This window comes from Symphalangus syndactylus, chromosome 12 (assembly GCF_028878055.3).
Source record: "Symphalangus syndactylus isolate Jambi chromosome 12, NHGRI_mSymSyn1-v2.1_pri, whole genome shotgun sequence".
NCBI classification, from domain to species: Eukaryota; Metazoa; Chordata; class Mammalia; order Primates; family Hylobatidae; genus Symphalangus; species Symphalangus syndactylus.
The window spans coordinates 61424073-61451991 of NC_072441.2; the positions used below are offsets into that span (position 1 = coordinate 61424073).

The 27919-nt window shown below is 37.3% G+C and overlaps 1 protein-coding gene across 1 annotated transcript in view; it reads left to right on the forward strand.

The window, feature by feature from the left end:
- Nucleotides 1-27330, forward strand: part of STXBP3 (syntaxin binding protein 3) — a 67772-nt gene extending 40442 nt beyond the window's left edge. Inside the window, exons 12-19 of the mRNA XM_063624431.1 lie at nucleotides 10085-10150; nucleotides 11320-11400; nucleotides 12743-12881; nucleotides 13128-13234; nucleotides 14973-15065; nucleotides 17058-17143; nucleotides 24209-24357; nucleotides 25605-27330. Of these exons, the coding sequence (XP_063480501.1) occupies nucleotides 10085-10150; nucleotides 11320-11400; nucleotides 12743-12881; nucleotides 13128-13234; nucleotides 14973-15065; nucleotides 17058-17143; nucleotides 24209-24357; nucleotides 25605-25699 (816 nt within the window). The 3' untranslated portion in view covers nucleotides 25700-27330. The remainder of the gene's footprint in view (nucleotides 1-10084; nucleotides 10151-11319; nucleotides 11401-12742; nucleotides 12882-13127; nucleotides 13235-14972; nucleotides 15066-17057; nucleotides 17144-24208; nucleotides 24358-25604) is intronic.
- Nucleotides 27331-27919: the final 589 nt, after the last annotated feature.

The window sequence follows — 27919 nt, forward strand, 5'->3', positions numbered from 1 at the left end:
TCTAGAAGTTATTTTCTGGATATGAGTTCTATACATGTATTTATGTACGTATTTATCTTTTGATGAACAGAAGATCTCAATTTTAATGAAATCTAATTTATCAATTTATTTCTTTTATACTTTCTCTGTGTCCTTAGGAGTCTTGGCTTACCCTGAGGTCATTAATATATTCTTCTGTTTTCTTCAAGAAGGCTGATCATTTTAGCTTTTACATTTAAGTCTATAATTCACTATATTAGTCCACTCTCATGCTGCCATGAATAGATAGCTGAGACTGGGTGATTTATAAAGAAAAGGGGTTTAATTGACTCACAGTTCCGCATGGCTGGAGAGGCCTCTAGAAACTTAACAATCATGGCAGAAGTCACCATGTCACAGGGCAGCAGGAGGGAGAATGAGTGCCAAGCAAAGGGGTAAGCCCCTTATAAAACCATCAGATTTTGTGTGAATGCACTATCACAAGAACAGTATGGGGCAAACCGCCCCCATGATTCAGTTATCTCTACCTGGTCCTGCCCTTGACATGTGGAGATTATTACAGTTCAAGGTGAGATTTGGGTAGGGAAACAGAGCCAAACCATATCATTCTGCCCCTGGTACCTCCCATATCTCATGTCCTCACATTTCAAAACACAGTCATGCCCTTCCAATAGTCCCCTAGAGTCTTAACTCATTCCAGCATTAACCCAAAAGTCCAAGTCCAAAGTTTCATCTGAGATAAGGCAAGTCCCTTCTGCCTATGAGCCTATAAAATCAAAAACAAGTTAGTTACTTCCTAGATACAACGGAGGTACAGGCATTGGGTAAATACACCTATTCCAAATGGGAGAAATTGGCCATAACAGAGGGGCTTACAGGCCCCATGCAGGTCCAAAATCCAGTAGGGCAGTCATTAAATCTTAAAGTTCCAAAAGGATCTCCTTTGACTCCATGTCTCACATCTGGGTCATATTGATGCAAAATGTGGGTTCCCATAGCCCTAGGCAGCTCTGCCCCTCTGGCTTTGCAGGATATAGCCCCTCTCCCAGCTGCTTTCATGGGCTGGTGTTGAGTGTATGCAGCCTTTCTGGGCACATGTTGCAAGCTGTTAGTGGATCTACTATTCTGGGATCTGGAGGATGGTGACCCACTTCTCACAGTTCACTAGGCAGTGCCCCAGTGGCAACTGTGTGTGGGGGTTCCAACCCCACATTTCCCTTCTGCACTACCCTAGCAGAGGTTCTCCATGAGTGCTCCACCCCTGCAGCAAACTCCTGCCTGAACATCCAGACATTTCCATACATCCTCTGAAATCTAAGCAGAGGTTCCCAAACCTCGATTCTTGACTTCTACGCACCCTGTAAGCTCAACACCACGTGTAAGCCACCGGCTTGTGCCATCTGAAGCAATGACCTGAGTTCTACTTTGGCCCCTTTTAGCCACAGCTGGGATGCAGAATACCAAATCCCAAGACCGCACAAAGCAGCAAGGCTCTGAGCCTGACCCACGAAACCATTTTTTCCTCCTAGGCCTCTGGACCTGTGATGGGAGGGGCTACCACGAAGGTCTCTGACATGCCCTGGAGACATTTTCCCCATTGTTTTGGTGATTAACATTTGGCTCCTTGTTTCTTATGCAGATTTCAGCAGCCAGCTTGAATTTCTCCCCCGAAAATGGGTTTTTCTTTTCTATCACATCGTCAGGCAGCAGATTTTTCAAACTTTTATGCTCTGTCACCTCTTGAATAAATGACTGCTAAGAAATTCCTTCTTCCAGATAACCGTAAATCATCTCTCTCAAGATCAAAGTTCCCCAGATCTCTAGGGCAAGGGCAAAATGCCACTAATCTCTTTGCTAAAGCATAGCAAGAGTCACCTTTGCTCTAGTTCCCAAGAAGTTTCTCATCTCCATCCGATACCACCTCAGCCTGGACTTGATTATCCATATCACTGATGGCATTTTGGCCAAAATCACTCAAGTTTCTAGGAAGTTCCAAACTTTCCCACATTTTCCTGTCTTCTTCTGAGCCCTCCAAACTGTTCCAACCTCTGCCTGTTACCCAGTTCCAAAGTTGCTTCCCCACACTGCAGCACCCCACTTCTGGTACCAAAACTGTATTAGTCCATTCTCGTGCTTTTATGAAGAAATACCTGAGACTGGGTAATTTATAAAGAGATTCAGTTGACTCACAGTTCCACATGGCTGCAGAGGCCTCAGGAAACTTACAGTCATGGTGGAAGGCACCTCTTCACAGGGTGGCAGGGGAGAGAAAGAATGCTGAGTGAAGGAGGAAGCCCTTTATAAGACCATCGGGGCCGGGCGCGGTGGCTCAAGCCTGTAATCCCAGCACTTTGGGAGGCCGAGGCGGGCGGATCACGAGGTCAGGAGATCGAGACCACGGTGAAACCCCGTCTCTACTAAAAATACAAAAAATTAGCCGGGCGCAGTGGTGGGCGCCTGTAGTCCCAGCTACTCAGGAGGCTGAGGCAGGAGAATGGCGTGAACCTGGGAGGCGGAGCTTGCAGTGAGCCGAGATCGCGCCACTGCACTCCAGCCTGGGCGACAGAGCAAGACTCTGTCTCAAAAAAAAAAAAAAGACCATCGGATCTCATGAGAACTCACTATCACAAAAACAGCATGGGGGAAACTGCCCCCATTATTCAATTATCTCCACCTGGTCCTGCCCTTGACACATGGGGATTATTACAATTCAAGGTGAGATTTGGGTGGAGACACAGAGCCAAACCATGCCATTCACTCAAATTAATTTTGATTTATGGTGTGAGTTAAGGGTCTAGCTTCATTTTATTTCAATATGCATATCTGATTACTCAAGCACTGTTTATTGTAAAGACCATCCTTTCACCATTGAGTTGCAGTAATGCATTTGTTGTAAATCAAGTGACCATAAATGTGTGGGTCTGTGGACTCCATGTCCTTTTCCGCGGTCAATTTGTCTATCTTTGTAACAAGACCGCACTGTCTTAACTAGTGTACCTTTGTAATAGTTTTGAAATTTGGTAGTATAAGTCTTCCAACTTTGTTCTTCAAGATTGTCTCAGCTGTTCACAACCTTTGTCTTTTAATACACATTTTAGATTCTGCTTGACAATTTCAACAGAAACATTTAATTTTGATTGGGATTACATGAATCTGTACACTAATTTGGGAAGAACTAACAAAAATATTGCATCTTCTGATCCAAGAACATAGAATATAGCTCCATTTGTGTAGACAGTTTATCTCAGCCACATTTTATAATTTTCATTTTAGTGGTATTGCACATTTTTTCTTTGATTATTTCTAGGTATTTCATTTTTTGGTGTTATAAATGGTATTTTTTAAATTCCATTTTACTTTATTAGTATATAAAATGTGAATGATTTTTGTATATTCACCTTGGATCTGGTGACCTTGCTAAATTTATTTTTTAATTCTAGTACTTTGTTTATAGATTGGCTTTTTTGTTTTTAAGAGATCGGAACTCTGTTGGCCAGGCTAGTCTCAAAGTTCTGAGTTCAAGCAATCCTCCCACCCTTGCCTCCCTAGTAGCTGGGACTACAGGCAAGTACCAGTGCACCTAGCTGGATTTTTATATACACAGTAATATCATCTGTGAATAAAGAAAGTTTAGTCTCTTCCTTTCTAAATTAATCTTCCAGAGGTGTCCAAAGGAGAGAATACAGTCATGGGTTCTTAGTTTCTGTTTCGGCTAGTAAAGTCCCTTCTTTATCCCTCTTTTCCACTTATCACTAGAGACAGAAACTAAAAACCATGGCTTCAGGCTGCAAAAAGCCTAAAACAAAACAGAACAACAACAACAACAAAATAAGGCGGATTAGAGAAGCTTGTCATACGTTTAAAATTTTTTTTTTTAGTAGTTAATACCTCCTGGTTCTGGCTGATACCTCCAGTATAACATGAAATCTAACTGGTGATAATGAGCGTCCTTGTCACATTCCCAGCTTTATGGGAAATGAGTTCAATATTTCATCATTAAGTATTATGTTAGTTTTAGGTAGTTTTCTTTTATCAAATTAAGGATGTTCCTTTCTATCTTAGTTTGCCAACAGGTTTTTTGGTGTTTCTGGTTTTTTTTTTTTTTTTCTTTTTTTTTTTCTTTTTCTTTTATCTTTTTTTTTCTTTTTCTTTTTTTTTCTTTTTTCTTTTTCTTTTTTTTTCTTTTTCTTTCTTTTTTTTCTTTCTTTTTCTTGTTCTGTCACCAGGCTGGAGTGCAGTGGTGCAATCTCAACTCACTACAGCCTTAACCTCCTGGGCTCAAACGATCCTCCTACCTCAGGCCCCCAAGCAGCTGGGATTACAGGTGTGCACCACCACGCCCAGCTAATTTTTGTGTGTTTTTAGTAGAGACAGAATTTCACCATATTGCTCAGGCTGGTCTCGAACTCCTGAGCTCAGGCAATCCTCCTGCCTCAGCCTCTCGAAATGCTGAGATTACAGGCGTGAGCCACCACACCCAGCCTGTTTCTGTTTTCTTTTAATCAGGAAATTTCTATGTTGGATTTCATCAAAGGCATTTTGATATTGTCTTTTTTTCTCCTTTATTCTGTTAATGTGATGAATTACATTTATTGACTTACTAACATAAAAGTAACCATTTCTAGAATAAACTCCACTTGATCATGATGCATTATCCTTTTCCTCTGTCACTGGATTTTGTTTGCTAATATTTTGTTGTAGGATATTTGCTTCTATATTTATGAGAAATACTTTTCTGTAATAGTCCTTTTTTTGTAATGTTCTTGTCAGGTTTTAGCAGCAAGATTATTTTGGTCTTATGAAATGAATTGTGATGCACACTTTGTCATTCCATTCTCTGAAAGAGTTTGTGTAAGATTGTTACTGCTTGTTCTATTGCTGCTTGAAAGAATTCACCATTGAAGCAGTTCAGGCATGGAGACTTCTTTATGGGGAGGTCTTTCGTTATAATTAATGATAAGTTATTTAATAGATATAGAACTATTTAGTTTTTTTTTCTTGCATTAGTTTTGGGATATCGCATTTTTCAGGGAATTTGTCTATTATATCTAAGTTTTGAAATGTCCTCTCATCCTTTCAATATGTGTAGAATCTATAGTTAGATTTTATTTACTAATCTTGATATTGTTAATTTGTTTATTCCCCTATATATTATTAATATCCCCTGCAGTCCGGGTGCCGTGGCTCACGTCTGTAATCCCAGCACTTGGGGAGGCCAAGGCAGACGGATCACCTGAGGTCAGGAGTTTGAGACCAGTCTGGCCAACATGGTGAAACCCTGTCTCTACTAAAAAAAAAATACAAAAATTAGCCGGGCTTGGTGGTGCATACCTGTATCCCAGCTACTCAGGAGGCTGAGGTAGGAGAATTGGTTGAACCTGGGAGACGGAGGTTGCAGTGAGCCGAGATAGCGCCACTGCACTTCAGCCTGGAGAAAAGAGTGAGACTCCGTGTAAAAAAAATAAAATAAAATCCACTGCATATGTTACTAATATTTCAAAGAACCAACATTTGTCTTTGTTGATTTTCACTCTTGTATGTTTTATATTTAATTAGCTGATTTTTACTCAGTTTTATTTCCTTCCTTCAGCTTACTTTGTTTTAAATCAAGCTTGTCCAACCTGTGGCCCACGGGCCACATACAGCACAGGACGGCTTTGAATGTGGCCCAACACAAATTTGTAAACTTTCTTAAAACATTATGAGATGTTTTTGTGATTTTTTTTTAACCTCATCAGTTATCGTTAGTGTATTTTATATGTGCCCAAGACAGTTCTTCTTCCAGTGTGGCCCAGGGAAGCCAAAATATTGGACACCCCTGCTTTAAATTTTTTCTTCTAGCTTCTTGAGTTGGAGTTTTAGAACATTGATTTCCAACCTTTCTTCTGTCCTATTGTATATATTTTATAGTTATTTCCATCCCAAACTTAGCTGCATCCCAGGAGTTTTGGAATAACTTATTTTCATTTAGTTCAAAACATTTTCTAACCGTGATTTCTTCTTTGACCCATGTGTTATATAGGGAATATGTTTTTAAATTTCAAAGCATTTGGGAATTTTGTAGTTATCTTTCTGTTACTGAGTTGTAATTTAATTATACAGTGGTCAGAGAATGTGCACTATATGCCATCAGTCTTTTAAAATATATTAAGACTTGATTTATGGGGCTGGGCATGGTGGCTCATGCCTGTAATCCCGGCACTTTGAGTGGCCAAGGCAGGCGAATCACATGGCTAGGAGTTCAAGACCAGCCTGGCCAACATGGCGAAACCCCATCTCTACTAAAAATACAAAAATTAGCCATGTGTGATGGCACACACCTGTGGCTCCAGCTACTCAGGAGGCTGAGCAACAGAGTGAGACTCTGTCTCAAAAAAAAAAAAATTGATTTCTGACCTAGCATATATTATCATAAATGCCCTATGTGTACTTGAAAGGAATATAAATTCTGTATGTGTCAGTTAAACAAGATGGTTAATCATGTTCAAATCTTCTATTTCTTTTCTGATTTTTTTTGACCTGCTCTGTCAGTTACTAGAAGTGGTATATTAAAAACTCTGATCATGACTGTGAATTAGTTTTTCTTTAGTCCTTTCAACTTTTGAAGTTATATTAACTGATAAAGCTATGTTAAGTTCATTATACATTTAAGGTAGCTATCTTTCTGTTGAATTTAGCCTTTTATCATCATAAAATGTCCCTTTTATTACTTGCAGTATTTCTTGTCTTAAGGTCTACTTTGATGTTAATACCACTATGTCTTCTTTCTTTTGTTAGTGTTTGCATAGTATATCTTTTCCCATCCTTTACTTTCAACTACCTGTCTTGATATTTAAAATGTGCTTCTTAAAAAGAGCTTGTAGTTGAATTTTGTTTTTTTATCCAGCCCAAAAATCTTTTAATTAGAATGCTTGTTTAGTTCATATATATTTCATGTAATTATTGATATAGTTAAATTTATATCTAGTATCTTGTTTTCTCTTCATTTTTTATATTCTATTCTTTTCCTTATCAAGTCTTTTTTTTTAAATAAATTCCATTTCATCTCCAATATAAACATTTGTGTTTTGCCTTTAGTCCTTCCTTTAGTTATTATACTGGAAATTTAAAAATGTATTCTTACCCTTGTTTAATAGTATGTCCTGAATATGTCATGTCCTGAATAATTCAGGAATCTTATAATAGTTTAACTTCATTTATCCCCTTTCTCTTTTGTGCGGTCGTTTCATGTATTTTACTTCAACGTATGTTATAAACTCAAGATGTTTTTTGTTTTTTTTTTTTTTTTCAGAAAGAAAAACCCAAAAAAAAAAAGTAAGATGTTATTTTGTTATAAACACTCAGTAGACTTTTATTATTACCCACATATTTATACAGTCTGGTACTGTTTATTTCTTACTGCTCTTCAGTTTTTCCAACTGGGTTAGATTGAATTCTCCCAGCTTTCTTTTCGTCTGAGGACATCTTTGTTTTGCAATTTTTTCTAAGACACTTTTGCTGGATTTGAAATTCAAAGTTGGCAATTTTTTTCCTTTCAGCATTTTAAAGCTTTCAATACATCACCTTCTGGCTACCGTAATTTCTGCTGAAAAAAGGCAGCTATTAAGTATTATAGTTTTCCTAAAGATAAACTGTTTATTAATATTTTCTCTGTATCTTTGATTTTTAGCAATTTGACCATGATATGCCTTACTATAATGTGGTTTGCTTGCTATTTATCCTCCATGGGGTTTGCTGAGCTTCTTGAGTCACTGGGTTGATAACTTTCATTATGTTTGTAAAATTCTTGGTCATTATCTCCTCACATCTTTATTTTGTCCCATTCTCTCTCTTCTCTCTTTCTGGGACCCCAGTCAACATGTTTTTTAGATCTCTTGACTGTATTCTATATCTCTTACATTCTGTTACCTTTTTTGTTTAACCTCTCTGCATTGCAATTGAATGTTCTCTATTAACCTGACTTTGAGTCTCCTACTTCTGTCTTCTGTTTTATTCAGTCTGCTATTAAACCCATTCTTTGTATCCTTTTGAAAACTGAGGTATAAAGTAAAATTTCCCCTTTATAGTATACAGTTCTGTGAGTTTTGACAAATGCACACTGTCATATAACCACTACCACAATCAAGATAGAGAATAATGTCATCACCCCCCAAAATGTCCTCATGCCCCTTTGCGGATAACCCCTTAACTCAGTCCTCATCCCCTGACAACTACTAATCTGTTTTCTGACCCTGTAGTTTTGCCTTTTCCAGAATGTCCAATGAATGGAATAATACACTATGGCTCTTTTCATTTAGCATAATACATTCGAGATTCATTCATGCTGCATGCAAGAGTAGTTTCATTACTTTTTATTGCTGAGTAGTATTCCATCATATGGATGTACCACAATTTGTTTATCAATTTACCAGTTTCAGAACATTTTAGTTTTTCCAGTTGTTGGCAATTATGAATAAAGCTACTATAAATATTCACCTTCTTCATATCAGACATTCATGTCTGTAAACAGATGTTATCATTTGCTTGGGAGGATACTTAAGAGTGGGATTGCAGAATCAATAATAAATGTATGTTTAAGTTTATAAGAAACTTTCAAACTATTTTTCCAAAGTGGCTGTACTATTTTACAGTCCCACTACCAATATATGAAAGTCATTCATTGTACTTTTAACTTAAAGTCTTATATTTAACTCTAGGACATTCGTTGGATTTTTAGAAAATAAATTCTAGTTCTCTGTTAAAATACTCCATCTTTTGATCCATGTAGTCAACCTTTTCCTCTGTTTCCACTTTAACATAAATGTGTTACTTTGAAGTCTTTTTCTGCCAACTCCATCTTAGGTCTACTTTTTGGGAGTTTCTTTGTTTTTTACATTTTGAGGTGTTCTTTTCTTAGCTTTTTTATTGATGCATAGTAACTGTACATATTTATGAGGCATGTAAATGTTTACATGCATACAGTGTGTAATGATCATATCATTGTATTTAGAATACCCATCACCTTGAACATTTATTATTTCTTTGTGTTGGTGACATTTCCCATCTTCTCCTCTAGCTGTTTTGAAATACAAAATATATGTTAACTATAGTCACTGTTGTGATATCAAACACTAGAACTTATTCCTTGTCTTGGGTCCACTTTTATTGACTGTTTTATCACTTGAGTATCAATCACTTTCCTGTTTCACCTATTAATGTTTTATTGTGCCAGACATGGTGGATGATACATTGCAGAGGTTCTAGATGATGCTGTCTCTACACAGAATGTTGAGTTTTGTTCTGGCAGGCAGTTAAGTTGCTGAGGAATAATCGTGATTTTGTTGTAACTTAATGTTAGACAATGTTATGGTAAGTTTATTTCACTTTTGCACTGAGTCCTAAGGCATAGTCCCAGGACTGAATGTGTAGGATGTTCACTTAGGTCTCTTTACTTTGTCTAGATCAGGAGATGCTAGTGTATTCTTAGCACTAAGACCCCTCTGAAATCTCTGTCCAACGTTTAGCCACCCAGAAGTTGTTCTTTATTACACCTTTGAGGGTTATGCCCTGTACATGTGCAGCTTAGGGGTTCAAGGACAATCTCTTTACACATTTTTGGGTTATGTTCTGTCTAGTTCCTTTATCTTTAGCACCCTGCTTCCCAAAATCTACCTCACAGCCCCAAGCTCTTATCTGCAATTTTTTTTTCTTTTTTTTTTTTTTTTTTGCACCCAGGGAGAAAATTACTCTCTACTTGAACTGTATTTCCTTTCAGTGGTGTTTGGAAAACATCTTTAGGGAAAGGAAGGGTGCATGCAGGGATCACCTTTGGTGCTTTCCTTCACTCAGCTGTCTCAGCTGTGAGCTATTTTTATCCATTACTTGAAAGCTATTGTTTTATTTATTTGTCCAATCTTATTTATTTATGGAGGGAGAGTGATGTTGATATCAGCTACGTTATTGTGAGCGAAACCAGAAGCCTCCTAAATTCTTCTTTAAAAAAAATTTTCAAATATTCAGTAAATTAACTAGATTTGATAATTTGTAAAACTCTAGAATTTCAAAGTTGTAATATGGAATAACTGAATCATAGGTTTGCCTAAAAAAAAAGTTTGATTTTTCCTAGATATCACTTAGTGCTCTTACCCAGCTGATGAAAAAGATGCCCCATTTCCGAAAACAGATTACCAAGGTAAGCAGTATTGTATATGAGATACCTAATTAGTTTGTTTATATTCGGTTTATATTCCATTCTGTAGTTCGATTTAGCAGTGGGTTTCATGGAATACTTGGTGTTAGTTGTCCTCTAAAACCTTACTATAGGTCTGAGAAATATCCCATATATCTAAGCTTCTTCATAACTTCTATATGTATAACCTAGATTTATCTGAATCCAGCTTAAAGTTTTCTATATCTTTGTCTTGAATAGCCTAACAGAGTAATATTTATCAACCTTATAAGAAATTCAGCACTAGATTGACTAGTGGCTGTTATTCTACATGTTTCTTTAAAGTAATAGTTACATATTAGTAGATTTAAGAGCATTTAAGCTGCTTAGTCAGGTAAACTATTTTTTTGCTCCTTACAATACTATCAGAATAATCTTAACATTTTTGTCATGTTGCACCCTAGTCAACCTGTGATTTTTGTGTGTGTTAAAATACTTGAAACATTTAGAAAGATAAAGAGAATATGAACTTGAAGAACTTCTGGGTATTTTTCTCACTTTATTTTTCATTACTGTCAAACCCAAATTCAACAATTCAACACTTCCATCCCATTTATGCTGTCTGTTGATTGCCCCCTGTTGTATTAGTCTGTTCTCACATTGCTATAAGGAAATACCCAAGACTGGGTAGTTTATAAAGGAAAGAGTCTAATTGACTCACAGTTCTACATGGCTGGAAAGGCCTCAGGAAACTTACAATCATGGCAGAAAGCAAAGGGGAAGCCAGGCACCTTCTTCACAAAGCCACAGGAGGGAGAAGTACAAGCAGGGCACCTGCCAGACACTTGTAAAACCATCAGATCTCGTGAGAACTCACTCACTATTACGAGAACAGCATGGGGGAAATCACTCCCATCATCTCATGTTCCAAACACTTCCCATCAGGTCCCTCCCACAACACGTGGGGATTATGGGAACTACAAGTTGAGATTTGGGTGGGGACATAGCCAAACCATTTCACCTGTAAATCACCTCCTCATTTACTCCCTTTCTTGAGCTATTCCCTTGCTTACATGTTACCTTCTTTCACCTCAGCCCATACTTTCTTTCAGGCCTTTCTCAAAAGTTTAATATTACCAGTTGCACAGAAGTCATTAAAATCCTTTAAATGATTGATTTCTTCTGTTTTTCAGCAAGTTGTCCATCTTAACTTAGCAGAAGATTGCATGAATAAGTTCAAGCTTAATATAGAAAAGCTCTGCAAAACTGAACAGGTATGTGCAGAATCAGAAATGCCTCTGTTCATAACAAATTTCCAGGATAAACTTTGTAAGTTAAAACCTAACTTTTTGCTTGATACAGTGGTTGGTTTTTACAGAATCACAGACTCTCTCTTATCAGGGGAGCCACCTAGGCAGTGTTTAATGTCATTCCCCACTAATATTAACAAGTAGCTATAGAGTATCTTAGTAAACTGTCCCTCCTAATATATTATATATTTTTTGTTTAATGGAATGATTTAAATTTTGGGAGCATGATTTCAGGGTGGCATTGTTGGTAGGACCTTCTCAGTACAGCATTTAGTATGGCATCCAGCAGAGCTCATTTTACAAGGGGCCTTTGATATCATGCCTCAACTGTTTAGACCATTGCCCCTCATAGAATATAAGCTGCATGTAATTTTAATCATTCTAATAGCCATATTAACGAAGGTAAAAATTAAAAAGTGCAATTAATTTTACGAATAAGTTGGGTGCAGTGGTGTGTGCTTATAGTCCCAGCTATTCAGGAGGCTGAGGTGGGAGGATTGCTTGAGCCCAGGAGTTTGAGGGCAGCCTGGGCAAGACCCTGTCTCTTTAAAAAAAAAAAAAAAAAAAAAAAAAAAAAAAAAAAAACTTTGACAACCTGATGTATTCAAAATATTATTTCAACATATAATCAGTATAAAAAGTTATTAATTAGATAATTTTGCATTATATTACTTCAAGTCTCCTGGTGTTTTTTACCTACAGCATATCTTAATTCAGACTGATCCCATTTCAAGTGCTCAGTAGTCATATGTGGCTAGTGGCCACAGTACTGGATAGCATAGGTTTAGATTAATGATTTTTATCTTCTCTGATTTATTTTTTGACCTTTTGTATTTTGTATAAACAATAGTTTACAAGTGATGTTTATATTTTCTTGTGTAATGTCATCAGTGTTCCATTAAAATTTGACAAGATTTAATAATAGATTTTGTTTGTTTTTTGTTTTTTGTTTTTTTGAGACAGTTTCGCTCTTGTTGCCCAGGCTAGAGTGCAATGGCCCGATCATGGCTCACTGCAACCTCTGCCCCACCGGGTTCAAGTGAGTCTCCTGCCTCAGCCTCCCGAGTAGCTGGGATTATAGGCACCCGCCACCCCGCCCGGCAAATTTTTTGTATTTTTAGTACAGATGGGGTTTTACCTTGTTGGCCAGGCTGGTCTCCAACTCCTGACCTCAGGTGATCTGCCTGGGCCTCCCAAAGTGCTGGGATTACAGGCATGAGCCACTGTACCCGGCCAATAATAGGTGTTTTTAACTAAAAAATGAATTTTGGTTATAGATCACTGACAATATTTTATTTTCATTAAGGACCTGGCACTTGGAACTGATGCAGAAGGACAGAAGGTGAAAGATTCCATGCGAGTACTCCTTCCAGTTCTACTCAACAAAAGTCATGATAATTGTGATAAAATAAGAGCAATTCTACTTTATATCTTCAGTATTAATGGTAATGGAGATAATCACTTTTTAATAAGTATTTTACTATTGATCATAAAAGAATCTTTGAAAACTGAAAGATAGTTGCTGAACTTGGTTAAGTAAAAGGGAAAATATGAAATTGAGAGAAGACTGAAGGAGATACAATTTGACTGTTTTTTATTTTAAAAGCTTCATTCATGGGTACTACCTAAAGCCTTGAAATTATTTTGGTAGCAATTATGTGATTGTGCACTCATATTTTTACCTATTTAAGGAACTACGGAAGAAAATTTGGACAGGTTGATCCAGAATGTAAAGATAGAAAATGAGAGTGACATGATTCGTAACTGGAGTTACCTTGGTGTTCCCATTGTTCCCCAAGTAAGAAGTCTCATGTTGTGTATATACTTTATATATATGTGTATGTATGGTTGTTTGTATTAACTGGTTTTTTTTTTATGTGGACAGTCTTCTTAAGTTCACTCTGTAGATTTTGAATAAGTAAGAATTAAAGATTTTGTTCTCTTTTCCATATGTAATTTGGGCAGATGCAGTTTTCTAGCGAATTTGTATTTTATGGCTTCTGTCATAATACACTACTTATACTTTTGTCTTTATGATTCATTTATAACAATTGTCATATTTTAGTTAAACGTGTAACCTTTAACTATAATATGACAGAGAAAATAAGTATATATTTTCTTGATTACAAAAATTTAGGTTCGCTGGGTATGGTGGCTCACACCTATAATCCCAACACTTTGGGAGACGCTGAGGCAGGAGGATTTCTTGAGCCCAGGAGTTCGAGACCAGCCTGGGCATCATAGTAAGACCTCGCCTCTACAAAAAACAAAAAATAGCCAGGTGTGTTGGTGTGTACCTGTAGTCCCAGCTACTCAGGAGGCTGAGGATCTCATAAGCCCAGGAGGTCAAGGCTGCGGTGGGCCAAAATCACACCACTGTACTCCAGCACAAAGTGAGACTGTCTCAAAAAAAAAAAAAAACAAAAAAAAAGGCTCAAAGTCAAATTTTGAAGAGCTCTATTTAGAATCTCACTTTCCCATCTTTTTTTTTTTTTTCGAAACAGAGGCTCTCTCTGTAGCACAGGCTGGAGTGCAGTGGCATGACCTCGGCTCACGGCAACCTCTGCCTCCCAGGTTCAAGCAACTTTCTTGCCTCAGCCTCCTGCCTGGGATTACAGGCGGCTGCCATCTGCCCAGCTAATTTTTGTATTTTTAGTAGAGACAGGGTTTCACTCTGTCAGCCAGGCTGGTCTCGAGCTCCTGACCTCAGGTGATCTGCCTGCCTCAGCCTCCCAAAGTTCTGGGATTACAGGTGTGAGTCACTGCATCCAGCCCCGTCAAGTTTGTGTGTGTGTGTGTGTGTTTTGTTTTTTTTTTTTTTTTTTTTTTTGAGACGTAGTCTCACTCTGTCACCCAGGCTGGAGTGCAGTGGCTCGATCTCGGCTCACTGCAAGCTCTGCCTCCTGAGTTCATGCCATTCTCCTGCCTCAGCCTCCCTAGTAGCTGGGACTACAGCCGTCAAGTTTTATAATACTTTTATTTTAATAGACATATGTTCTGATATGATTATAAATAAATTTTAGCATTAAAGCACAAAATACTGTTCAGTGGAGTTATGTGACCACACTCAGATTTTTTTTTTTTTTTTTTTTTTTTTTTTTTTTTTGAGACGGAGTCTTTGCTCTTTCACCCAGGCTGGAGTGCAGTGGCGCAATCTCGGCTCACTGCAAGCTCCGCCTCCCGGGTTCACGCCATTCTCCTGCCTCAGCCTCTCCGAGTAGCTGGGACTACAGGCGCCCGCCACCACGCCCGGCTAATTTTTTGTATTTTTTAGTAGAGACGGGGTTTCACCGTGGTCTCGATCTCCTGACCTTGTGATCCGCCCGCCTCGGCCTCCCAAAGTGCTGGGATTACAAGCGTGAGCCACCGCGCCCGGCCCACACTCAGATTTTTTAAAGTAGGCATCTCCACTCTTAGTTTTAAGTCAAATACAATATAGTATTTACTGGTAAATTAAATATCTTTGTTAGGAAACATAAGAGTATTACATTTGAATAGAATTACTGGTTTTTAATTTTTTCCTCTAATTGTATTAGTCTCAACAAGGCAAACCGTTAAGAAAGGATCGGTCTGCAGAAGAAACTTTTCAGCTCTCTCGATGGACACCTTTTATCAAAGATGTTATGGAGGTAAAAATCATTACAATTTTTTTTTCTACCTGAGTGCCCTCTTTAGAGTATTCTTTACTTTTTGTAGTTTATGTCAGTCTGAGTATATATATTGGGCAGGAAGTTTCTGCAGTGGTTGGAGGCTTCACAAAAAAGCCTGTATCTGGGGTCAAGGGAGGAGAGGAAACTCTTGAAGATTCTTCTTTTTTTTTTTTTTCTTTTTAAGACAGAGTCTCACTCTGTCACCCAGGCTGGAGTGCAGTGGCACAGTCTTGGCTCACTGCAACCTCTGCCTCCCAGGTTCCAGTAATGCTCTTGCCTCAGCCTCCCAAGTAGCTGGGACTACAGGCACACGCCACCACGCCTGGCTAATTTTTGTATTTTTAGTGGAGACAGGGTTTCACTGTGTTGGCCAGGCTGGTCTTGAACTCCTGACCTCATGATCCACCCACCTTGGCCTCCCAAAGTGCTGGGATTACAGGTGTGAGCCACTGCACCCGGCTGAAGATTCTTTTCTTAAAGACCTCAGACAAACTCACTACTGACTGTTTCAAAATAAAAAAAATAAACACATATATGCTTTATGAAAAATACTGCTTTGTTTTAATAACTGTATGTGGCAAAATATAATTTATTTGAATGAAAGTTCAACAAAAATAACATTTGTATGTGGACCACTATTAGAAAGTGTTAGATGCCAATATTCTTGGAAATGTTTTTGGATTAAAATGTAAACTTCATTATAGTTTGCTGTCAGATGAATCATGCCTTTAATACTGTTTACACTTAGAGAACATTATTCAATTATAGGAAATTATAAAATGAGCGAATTTTAAAATTACTTTATGAGCTTAATAAAATCATGACACTGATTCTTCGGTCATGATCATATAGTTTTTATTCCCCTTTTCCTTTGACTTAAACCCCAGTTTATAGTTTCTTTTGGGAGCTAATTTGGTACAGTGCATAACTATGATTTCTCTGTTTTGCTTGGCTAGTTTTATGTTATTCACACATGCTTAAACATATATGAAAAATCTAAAGAATTTAGACTTTGTTTTCTCTAACATAAGAATTTTTTTTCCTTTCTCACAAGGATGATGTAGAACTAAGTAGTTTCTTATGGCTAGTTTTTTGTTTTTTGTTTTTTTAAACATATTCCTAATCAGTTTACCATGGCTAGTATTTGTAAAATAAGAAATGACTTTCTTGAACCCCTTAACAAAGGTTTGCATGTTAAATTCAGAAAATACACATTTGGATCCACGACAGTCTTAGGCCTTTAGAATTTCTTCTGAAACTTGATTTCCTCCCTTCTTGCAGTCTTACTGAAATATTCTTGGACTACTGAGTACTTTGTGCCCAATCCATGTGCGTACTTGTTAATACTACTTGTACTACCATGCTGTAAAGCAGTGGTCTCCATACTTTTCAGTTCATGCACACCTAACCATAAAAAAAATGTGAGCATGAACCTATTTACTTATAAGTTAAGCGTTACTGTAATAAAAAAACATAATCTGTGTATACAGTATATTTATATACATATATATATCATAAAATCTAACACTGAAAAAAGGGAAAATTTTAAAGAATAAAATGATAAGGAAAACTTCCCATATCCCATTGGATTGTCTTGAGTACCCCTAGGCCATAGCAGTAGTAGCTATGAGGGGCAAAGCTTTAGAAGTATGTCATGACTGGAATAATGATTAGAGACCCCCAGCACCATAGAACTAAAGGCTCTGATAAGGTGCCTGGAATCCTTATAACAGCATGGGGACCCTCCAAATGAAGAAAGGGAGTCATGCAGCAAATATTGGTTTAATAAGTAAATGATTTCACTAATTTTTGAAGGAAATAAGGTTTGTGAGTTTCAAAGAAAAGGCTAATCTTATACTAAATATTTATGTCTAAGGTTCCTCAATTGCAAACACAAGTTTTGACCTTTATGCCAAACAAAGTCCTGCAATTTACAATTTTATTGATGGAATTAACTCTTTCCTTCCTTAGGATGCTATTGATAATAGATTAGATTCAAAAGAATGGCCATATTGTTCCCAGTGTCCAGCAGTCTGGAATGGTTCAGGAGCTGTAAGGTAAATTCTATAAGTGAAGATCAATGAAATTTTCATTCTATGGACTAATAATTTAAAATGATACACAGATACTCATATTTGGCAACTTTCTTTCAAGTATATAATCCTGTATTTTTTCTTTAACTGTAACTTGTTTTAAATGAATCCAGATAAGCAATATGAAAATGTACTTTATTATAAAAAATATTTTCATGAAACAAGAAGTATTTCCTTTCCCACCTCCTCTTCCTTCACATAGCAGAGACCTTAATCCTTTTTGATAATTATTTTTGTGTTGAGGTACTTTAAACATAGAAAGATATAGAGAATGTTACAATGCATACCGTTATGCCCAGTGCCCAGCTTATTAACTAACTCATTGTAAGTATAATTCAAGCTTCCTGTATATCACACTCTGATTTTATTATTTTCCCTTTATTTTCTGTCCTGAATTTGGTGTTTATTGTGCGTATGTCTTTATACTTTTTCTATATATGTTTGTATCCTAAACAGTGTCTTGAGTTATATCTTGCAGGATTTCCTCTTGATCTTTGGCTTTCAGCCATTTAACTGTGTTGTGTCTAGGTATAGTTCTCTTTGTGTTTATTCTACCTGAGGATTGTTGAGTTTCTTAAATCTGCAAGTTAATAATTTTCATCAAATTCGGGAAGTTTTCAGGCATTATTTTTTTCAAATATTTTTCTGCCCCTTTCTCTCTCCATCCTCTCTTTCTGAAACTCCTGTTACACATAAGTTGGAGGGTTTGACATTGTCCTGTGAGTTACTGAGGCTCTTTTCTTTCATCCTTTTTAAATTTGTTATTGTACTTTCACATGTAGAATTTCCATTTGCTTTTTTTTATTTCCATTTCTGACTGTTGAGATTCCCTGTTGTTAATTTGTTAGCATATTTTTCTTTTTAATTCTTTCGATCATATTTATAACTGCTTGGAAGTCCCTAACATCTGAGTCTACTCAGGGTTAATTCCTATTGAATGTATTTTTCCCCCCAAGTATGAGTCACACATTCCTGTTTCTTTGTATATCTACTAATTTTTGGTTGAAAATTGGACCTTTTAGATAATGTATTATAGCAACTCCAAATTGTTTTAGTAATTTGTGTGGACTTCAACTATGGAATCTTTCTCTCTTGCTCTCTTGTAGCCACTGATGTCCTTGTTGAGTTTTTAAAATTTTTAAATTTTTTATCTTAGCTTCTAGTGGTTGCCCTTATGTCTGTGTAGTTTAGAGGTCAGTCAGTTATCTGTTCAGACACTTCAAGCCTGTATGGCTTCCATCCTCTACTGATCAAGCTGAGTGTAGATTAGGGGTTGCATTCCAAAATAGGCGTTCTTAAGTCTCCCTCCTTTTTTTAATTTTTTTTTTTTTTTAAATAGAGGCAGGGCCTCTCTGTTGCCCACACTGGAGTGGAGGAGTGCAGTGGCATGATCGTAGCTTATTATAAACTGAAACTCATGGGCTCAGGTGAGCCTCCCACCTCAGCCTCCCAGGTAGCTAGGGTTCTAGGTATGTGCCACCATACCCAGCTAATTTTTAAATGTCTTGTAGAGACAGGGTCTCACTGTGTTGCCCAGGCTGGTCTTGAACTCCTGGGCTCAAGCGATCTTCCTGCCTCAGCTTCCCAAAGCACTGGGATTATAGATGTGAGACACTACACCCAGCCCTTTTTTCCCTCATTTCTTTTCCTGGACTTTCTCAGGTTTTCCCCACACATGCCTAGTTTGTCAACTAACCATGTGTAGAGAGCTTATCTTTTCTTTCTTTGGCTTCTTTACTTCTGGGATTTTCTTATTAAATTTCTACCTGGCTGGGTGTGGTGGCTCATGTCTGTAATCCCAGCACTTTGGGAGGCCAAGGCGGGCAGATCACTTGAGGTCAGGAGTTCGAGACCAGCCTGACCAACATAGTGAAACCCCATCTCTACTAAAAATACAAAAATTAGCTAGGCATGGTGGCATACTCCTGTAATGCCAGCTATTCAGGAGGCTGAGGCAGGAGAATCGCTTGAACCTGGGAGGCGGAGGTTGCAGTGAGCCAAGATCATGCCACTGCACTCCAGCCTAGGTGACAGAGTGAGACTTCACCTCAAATTAATTAATTAATTAAATTTATTTATTTATTTATTTGTACCTGATTGACTGCCCATCCTAAGTTGAGACCACACCTAGCAAAGCTGCAGGATTTTGTATTCGCCTCACTGCCCCACCTTGAATCAAGTCTTCCACCAATGCAGTAAAGCTATAATTTTTATCTGACTGAACTGAGAGAGCAGTGAGGGTTAGATGCAGCCCAGGCTAGAAGGTTACATATTCACCACCACCATTCTTACCAGATATGTTAGCAGATATTCACGATTAAATGCTTCTCAATTTGTTGTCTGCCTATGGTTTCCAGTTAACCTGAAATGTTTTGTTTTCCCTACAATTTCATCCAGGTATATACTTGTTTTCTTAGAGGGGAATCTCCTGACCACCTTATTCTGCCGTGACAAGTGCTCTCTATCTTATGTTTTTAAACTTAATACGGTGTCATATTATGTGTCCTCCTGCAGCCTGCTTTTTTGTTTCTGTCACATTATGTTTGTGAAATTTATCCCAGACTGATACATGCATAAATTTTCACTGCTAGTTGGTATATAGTTATATGAGTATAGCAATTTATTCATCTGTTTTCCACATGATAGAAATTTAGGCTGTCTCAAAACTGGCATTATTACAAACAGTATGCAGTGAGCATTCTTGTACTTTTGTGTATATCTGGATAGGATGCTTCCCTTGGACTGAGGACTTTACTTTTGCTTTATTTTTTCCTTTTCTACAAAAGATTTGGAAGTTATGTTATCTATTTTTATTCTTGTAGCAGTTTATTACTAAGGGTATTTGACTCAACAAAGTCTAAGATTAATTAGTATCTCTGCTCTCCTCTTGAACAATACAAGAACCTTAGACCAACTGGATGTAAACCATGCACCCCTTAAATGTTATAATACTTCATTTGTGTTCACTTTATATCTTTTTTACCCCCCATATTACTAAGCAGCATTATTGGTTTTTTAAAATTCAGTTGTATGTGCATGTGAACCTGTTAAATCACCCACCACCCCTTTTGTGTGGGCTCAGTTTCTTTTTTCTGAAGTGTATCCTTTGATGTAGGTCTCTTGGTGGTAGTCTTTTTTATTTTTTTCCAAGACAGAGTCTTGCTCTGTCACCCAGGCCGCAGTGCGGTGGCACGATCTCAGCTCACTACAACCTCTGCCTCCCGGGCTCAAGCAGTTCTCGTGTCTCAGCCTCCTGACTAGCTGGGATTACAGATGTGCACCACTACACCCTGCTGATTTTTGTATTTTTAGCAGAGACGGGGTTTCACCATGTTGTCCAGGCTGGTCTCAAACTCCTGACCTTTGATCCACCCACCTCGGCCTCCCAAAGTGCTGGGATTACAGGTGTGCACCACTGCGCCTGGCCAGTGGTGGTAGTCTTTACAGTTTTATTCGTTTCTTCATGTGGTCGTTGTTCTTAGCCAGCTATGAATTTCTAAGAGCTGAGGTATGTTCAGTCAACACTTGTTCTACTTTAGCTCTTGGGAAGGTGGAGGGGATTGTGTTTTCTGTCAGTCTTGTTGTACGTTTGTGAATAATTAACCTTTTTTCTCTGGTTGTTTTTTGTCCTTGGTTCTGTATATTCCCTGTGCTATGTGTATCTGAGGATTTATTTTTGTTTCTTTCTTTGAGATTCATTTATATTTCCTGAATCTGAGGATTTACATCTTTCATAAATTCTTCAAATATTGCCACTTCTGTAGTCTTGGTTTTGTTAGAACATCTTATTCTGTCATAATGTCTCTTAATTTCTTACACTTTTTAATTTCTTCTGCTGGTGTTTCATTCTAGAAATTTTTCTTCAGATTTAGTTTTCAGTTCTTTAGGTCTCTTACACTGTGTCTCATCTGCTGTATAAGCTGTTTTTTCTTTTTCTATTTTCAGTGACTTTATTTTTCCGTTTTAGAAGTTCTCATGTTTCTTTTTTAAATATGCTTGGACTTTTTGTTGTTTCTTATTTTGTCATACTCTCTATCCTCCTTTATTGTCTATTGTCATTTTAAACATACCTAATTTGTAGTCTATATCTAATAAATTCACTAATTTACACGCTTTGGATTCAATTCTGTTGCCTTTTATTTCTGCAGACTCATAGTTACTTACTTCAATATGTGTTTGTAATTTTGAATGCTGAGTTTATTTCAGTAGCCAGCATTGAGAGCGGGTCCCTTCAGGCAGGTTTTGCATGTGCTTTTGCCAGATTAGAGGTTTTTTCTTTTTTGTGTTAATTTCTCAGTTCTCATCAGACCATGAAGGTGGTGTGATAAATACCTAAGACTCTATGAGACAGGCCTGTGGCTAAATTATCAGAGGAGAAGCTTCCTTGCATCTCCCCTTGCCTTTGAGGTTGTCCTGACCTTATGCAGGGTGTCAGCTCCCAATCTGTACCTTGCACAGTACCCAGGGCTCGGCCCCTTGTTTGCTAAGATCAGAAAATACCCCACAAGGCAGACCAAGCCTCAACTCAGTTTACCATTCTAGTATTTAGCTTCCTTTTTACCAATAGCCCTGGAGATTTCTCTGACTTGTTTACTCTCAGCTATGCTTTAAAAACATGTTTGCTCTTAATCAGTGCTCCTTGGTGCTATTTAGAGGGAAGTTTTCAGGGTCTAGGGATTTAATTATCTTTATATCTCTCAATCTTCACATGTATGTGAAACAAATTAAATATAATCCTGTTGCTCTAAAATTGCTATTCAGAAGCTTAGAAATTGTTAGAATTGTTTTGAGCAGTGTTGTCTCCTTTTCTTTTGCCTTCTTACTCCATTTCTCTCTGTTGAAACAGTTCTTAAGCCAAAGTTATGTTTTTAATACGTCCTTGACTTTGTATGGGAACAAGAGTGGGTCTTGTTCCTGTTTCATCTTTCAAAAGGAAAGGAAATTTTTAATTTTAATTTTTAAAATTTGTTTCCTGTTGTTCACTGCCTCATTCTTTAAGGTAATGAATGGAAGCGATCATCTGAAAGGCTAGATTCAGATTTTTTTTTTTTTTTTCTTTTTTTTGAGACGGAGTCTCGCTCTGTCACCCAGGCTGGAGTCCAGTGGTGTGATCTTGGCTCACTGTAACCTCCACCTCCCAGATTCAAGCGATTCTTCTGCCTCAGTCTCCTGAGTAACTGGGACTACAGGCATGTGCCACCATGCCCAGCTAATTTTTGTATTTTTAGTAGAGATGGGGTTTCACCATGTTGGCCAGAATGGTCTCGATCTCTTGACCTCATGATCCGCCCACCTCGGCCTCCCAAAGTGCTGGGATTACAGACATGAGCCACCACGCCCAGCCAAGAACATTATTAAAAGTTTGCTATGGGGCTGGGTGCAGTGGTGCACCCCTGTAAGTCCACCTACTTGAGGCTGAAGTGAGAGGATTGCTTGAGCCTAAGAGTTCGAGGCTGTAGTGCCCTGTGATGGTGCTGGTCCGCAGCTACTGCACTGTAGCCTGGGCAGCATAGCAAGACCCCATCTCTAACAAAACAAAAATTTGCTATGAGATCCTATACTGCAAGGCATTCTAGGTCATCCAGAACAGTGGCTCTCAAAGTAGGTAACAAAATGAACAATTGGGTACTTATTTTTACCTAAGAAAGAAGAAATTAAGTTTTACTAATATATACTAGTACACATATGTCATTTACACATTAATATATTTGTTTATAAATGAATGTTTATTTTGAAATATTTACTTTTCAAATAGAAGCTAAAAATTTTTACCAGTGGAGCTTGTGAACAAAAAAAGTAATTCCTATGCTCTAGAGCAGTGCTAGCCAATAGAACTTTCTGCAGTGATAGAAAGGTTCTATATTGGCCCTGTCCTGTATGACAGCCACTAGCTACTAGCTACATGTGGCTCTTGGGTACTGGATATGTGGCTAAGTATGGATGAAGAACTGAATTTCTTATTTCATTTAATTTTAACTAATTTAAATTTAAATAGCCTCATGTGGCTAGTGGCTACTATATGGGACTCTGGGGATCTAGAGCAATCTGGAGGAGGAATGGTAAAAGTAATGACTACTATTTATTGAGTACTTACGCAACACCAGATTCTGTACTTAGTGTGATCTGTACATTGTTTCATTTCATCTTTGTAACAGCCTTTGAGGTTTAGAGAGAAGTTAAGTAATTTGCTGAAAGTCCTACTGAATCAAAAACAAGCAGAATAAAAATCGAAACACAGGTCTTAATTCTTAACAGCCAACCTCCTACCATCATAGGTTCCTGAATTCCATTCCAGCAAGTAACAACCTAATACCACATCAGCTCCAAAGTATTACTTGCCCCTTTCCCCTTCACATCTTCAAAACCTTTTTCAGTGCCACTCTCTAATTTTTTTTTCAATTTCAAGAAGCTGCAGACTTCTCAGGTATATTATTTCTTCTTATGAAATAATAAGGGAGGATGTTAGCTCTATTCTATAGGTTAAAATGCCAAGCCAGATTATGCATGATTTGTTAGAATTGTTTTTGAAATGTGGCTGTCCTGCTTAACTCTTCGTTAGTCATACTATGGTTAAGTCATTTCCTTAAAAATCAGTGTAATTGGGCTGGGCGCAGTGGCTCACGCCTGTTATCCCAGCATTTTGGGAGGCCATGGTAGGCCGATCACGAGGTCAGGAGTTCAAGACCAGCCTGGCCAACATGGTGAAACCCTGTCTCTACTAAAAATACAAAAATTAGCTGAGCATGGTGGTGCATGCCTGTAATCCTAGCTACTCGGGAGGCTGGGACAGGAGAATTGCTTGAACCGTGACGCAGGAGGCGGAGGTTGCAGTGAACCAAGATTGCTCCACTGCACTCCAGCCTGGGCTACAAAGTGAGACTCCATCTTAAAAAAAAAAAAAAAAAAAAATCAATGTAATTGGTAGCAAATTTGAATTTGGTTGAGTTAGGCTTTTTAAGTCTACAAGCATTATGGCTTTGGAAATGTTTATAACATGTTTACTTTTTTTTTTTTTTAATTACTTTTTAGTGCTCGCCAGAAACCCAGAGCTAATTATTTAGAAGACCGAAAAAATGGGTCAAAGCTGATTGTTTTTGTAATTGGAGGAATTACATACTCTGAAATGCGTTGTGCTTATGAAGTTTCTCAGGCACATAAATCCTGTGAAGTTATTATTGGTAAGACTTTCGTTTTCTTCTTTTCTGTTTTTTTGTTTGTTTGTTTGTTTTTTCTTCTTTTTGAGACTAAGTCTCACTCTTGACCCCCAGGCTGGAGTGCAATGGCGCAATCTTGGCTCACCACAACCTCCGCCTCCCAGGTTCAAGCGATTCTTCTGCCTCAGCCTCCTGAGTAGCTAGGATTACAGGCATCTGCCACCACGCCTGGCTAATTTTTGTATTTTTAATAGAGACAGGGTTTCACCATGTTGGCCAGGCTGGTCTCAAACTCCTGACCTCAGGTGATCTGCCCGCCTCGGCCTCCCAAAGTGCTGGGATTACAGGCGTGAGCCACTGCACCCGGCCTTCTTTTCTGTTTTTAAACAAACTCTAAATGCAAGAGTATACATGTAAAATGTTATCTTGTGTTACACATTTGAGACAAAATTTAATGCAAAAAAATTGTTAACCATGGAATGTGTTTTGTCTGATGTGCTGGAGTTTTTTCCTAGTTGACTTTTTGATAGTTTTATTTTAAAATGTGCTTATTTGAGGAAAAGGAGCTTGCTCCTTTAAAATAGTATGTTCTGTACGTTTGTTTAATCATTAAATAGTTTTTGATGCACAAATACATTTCTACTTCAAAAATATTTTGAATTTTTTGTGGATATGGACACGACATTGGCAAGGCCTGTGTGGAATTAAGTTTTAAGAATTTCAGGCTGTGGCTCAGGCCTGTAATTCCAGCACTTTGGGAAGCCAAGGCAGAAGGGTCACTTGAGGCCATGAGTTTGAAACTAGCCTGGGCAATAAAACAAAACTCCGTCTCTACAAAAAATTAAAAAATAAGAATTTCAGTCAAAGCCAATGATAGGTAAACTCTCCTGACCCATGGAGGCGCTGGATCTGTGTGTTAAGCCTTGACCTGCAGCACTGCTTAGTGGATCTCTATTATTGAACATTAACTGTTGTAGTGCTGAAGATAGGATAATCCCCAGTTTTGCCCTTCATTGTACCAATGTATAGCACAAAGTAGGCAAAGCACTAGGAATGGCCACTGTTTCTGAAAAGTTACCGAACATGCTCAGTGGTGAAGAAGGATTGAAATATTGCAGTATAGGCAGATTTCAGGAAGATGTCTTACAGAAATTTTGTTACATTACCCCAGGCTACTGCACTTTACATACTTGAAGGACAACACATTATATCAAGCGAAGGAAAATTGATTTAACTGCTGGCCTCTGAAAAATTCTCTTTTCTCCTACCAGGTTCTACACATATTTTAACACCCAAAAAGCTGTTGGATGATATAAAGATGCTGAATAAACCCAAGGATAAAGTCTCCTTTATTAAAGATGAATAGCGTTTATTTTTGGAGGGTTTAAAGATTCTTACTAATATGTTGAACTAAAATAGAAAGAAAATGTTGCTGTCATGTAATTTAAACAATGTAAATATTTTATGGAATAATGGCTTTTCAAATACGTTTCTTAAGGAACTGTTTATGGTTATGTATTACTGGATTTGTCATTTTTGATAATTTAAATATTGCTGCTGCTTTGTAGATGATGAGAAGAAATGTTAAAATGCTTTCTAAAAGGAAATTTTTTCACCTTTGGAGGAGAATATATTAGAGTTGTGGGTAATTTTTCACAGCCACCTATGTACATACCAACTACCCATTGGATACTTATATCTAAAAGTCTCATGCTGAAGTATAGTTTTTGGGAAAGAATGATTTTAAGTAAAGAGATTGTAAAAGTAAAAAACTATAAATTATATGTATGATAGAATTGTTTCCTCTAAGTGTAGTTTTTCTTTCAACTAAAATTCAGTTTGTTTTATGTGTAAAATAATTCAATCATTAATAGAAATGGAGTGATTTCACAGTGTATACTATTTTGCCACATACTTGTAAAGAACACGATTTTATATAATTTTGAAATCATGTATGTTTAAATTAGAAAACCAAAAATCATGAACATTCTAAGAGAAAATGAATATAGAATTTAAAAAATTATTCTGGTTTGTGTTGTCTGTAGGGGAGGGGGAAGTTAGAAATTTTAAAAGTTCTAATTTAGAGTAACTAAGAAGAAAAGGAATCTACCATAATATTCCCACAAAGATAACTCCTAATGACTTTTTCAAAAATAATGTAATCTCTATATAGGGTTAGATAATATATGTCTGCAGATGTGTTTTGTTAAACAAAGGAAACATCTTTGTTTCAAATCTCTTCTTTTACTTGACCTCATGGTGTTCTGTCATACAGCAGACCATAGTTTTATTGATTCAGAGTTTTGCTCTTATAAATAATGCTGCATTGTTTGGGTACATACCTTTGCAGACTTACACAAACATTTCCATAATGTAAATTCCTAGCAGTGGTCAAGGGATTTGTGCATTTAAATATTGATGGATATCCATTTTTAATTTTTATGTAAGTAAATCCATTGCTTTTCCATTTTGGCTTCTGAATTTCACATGCTACTTAGAAATACCTTCCACACTCCAGGATTATAAATTTTTGATAGATTCATTCTATTTTTTTACAGGTAACTCACCATCTGGAATTGATTTTAGTGTAAGACTGTGTGCTAGATGTTGTCTCTTAGCACTTGGCATGGCGTCCCATGTCTCCTTACCCCATACCACAGGGGATGAAAGGCTAAACATGAAATTTTTCAGATTCTAAGATAAGTAAGGTCTGAACAGTTTATATTCTACCAGTGATGTGCACTTGGCCAAGATTTAGAGGCAGAGGCCATCTACTATGCCAGTAAACAGTCTCCTGCAGACAGGAATTGTTTGTAGCAACCAGACTCCACATTTTAGTGTCTTGTCACCTGCTTCGTGGGTGACAAGCACTAGCTTCCTGTCCTTTGGGTCACAGATGGTAAAATGATCGTGGGTCTCCAGTTTCTGCTCTTACTGCTTTTTCAATAATTTTTGTAATGACCTAATTCTCTGTATTAAATGCCTTTCTGCTTGAAATATCTAGAGAAGTTTGTTTCCTGCACAGAACCCTGACTTGATAGAGTATTTCATAGTGGTCCAGCTTCACTCCTTTCTAAACAGCCAGATGTTATACCAGATCCTATTGGGTAATCTCTCTTTCCCCAACTAATCTGAAATACCACCATTATCATAGACTAAATTTCCATTTGTATTGTGGTCTATTTCTGGATTCTCTTTTAATGACCTGCAGTTTGTTTTGTATTTCTTTTTCCCTATTTCAATTCATGGTATGTTTCAGTACGTAGTGGAAGAAGTTCCTATTCCATCCACCCAAATTACTATTATTTTTCAGAAATTTTCTATCAGATTTTTCTAGATGAATTTTAGTATCATTTTGTTGAGTTCCCAAAAAAGCCATTTTGGTATTTTCATAGGATTTGCATTGTTTCTAGGTTAATTTAGGAAAAATCGACATCTTTTATAATATTGAAACTTTGATATTCAGGAATGTGAAATGTCTTTTCATTTAAATCTTTATAACCTTCAGAATCTTCATTTTCTTCATATAGTTACTGCACATTGTCAAAATATTTTTGTAGTTCCATTGTGGGTTGAATCTTCTATT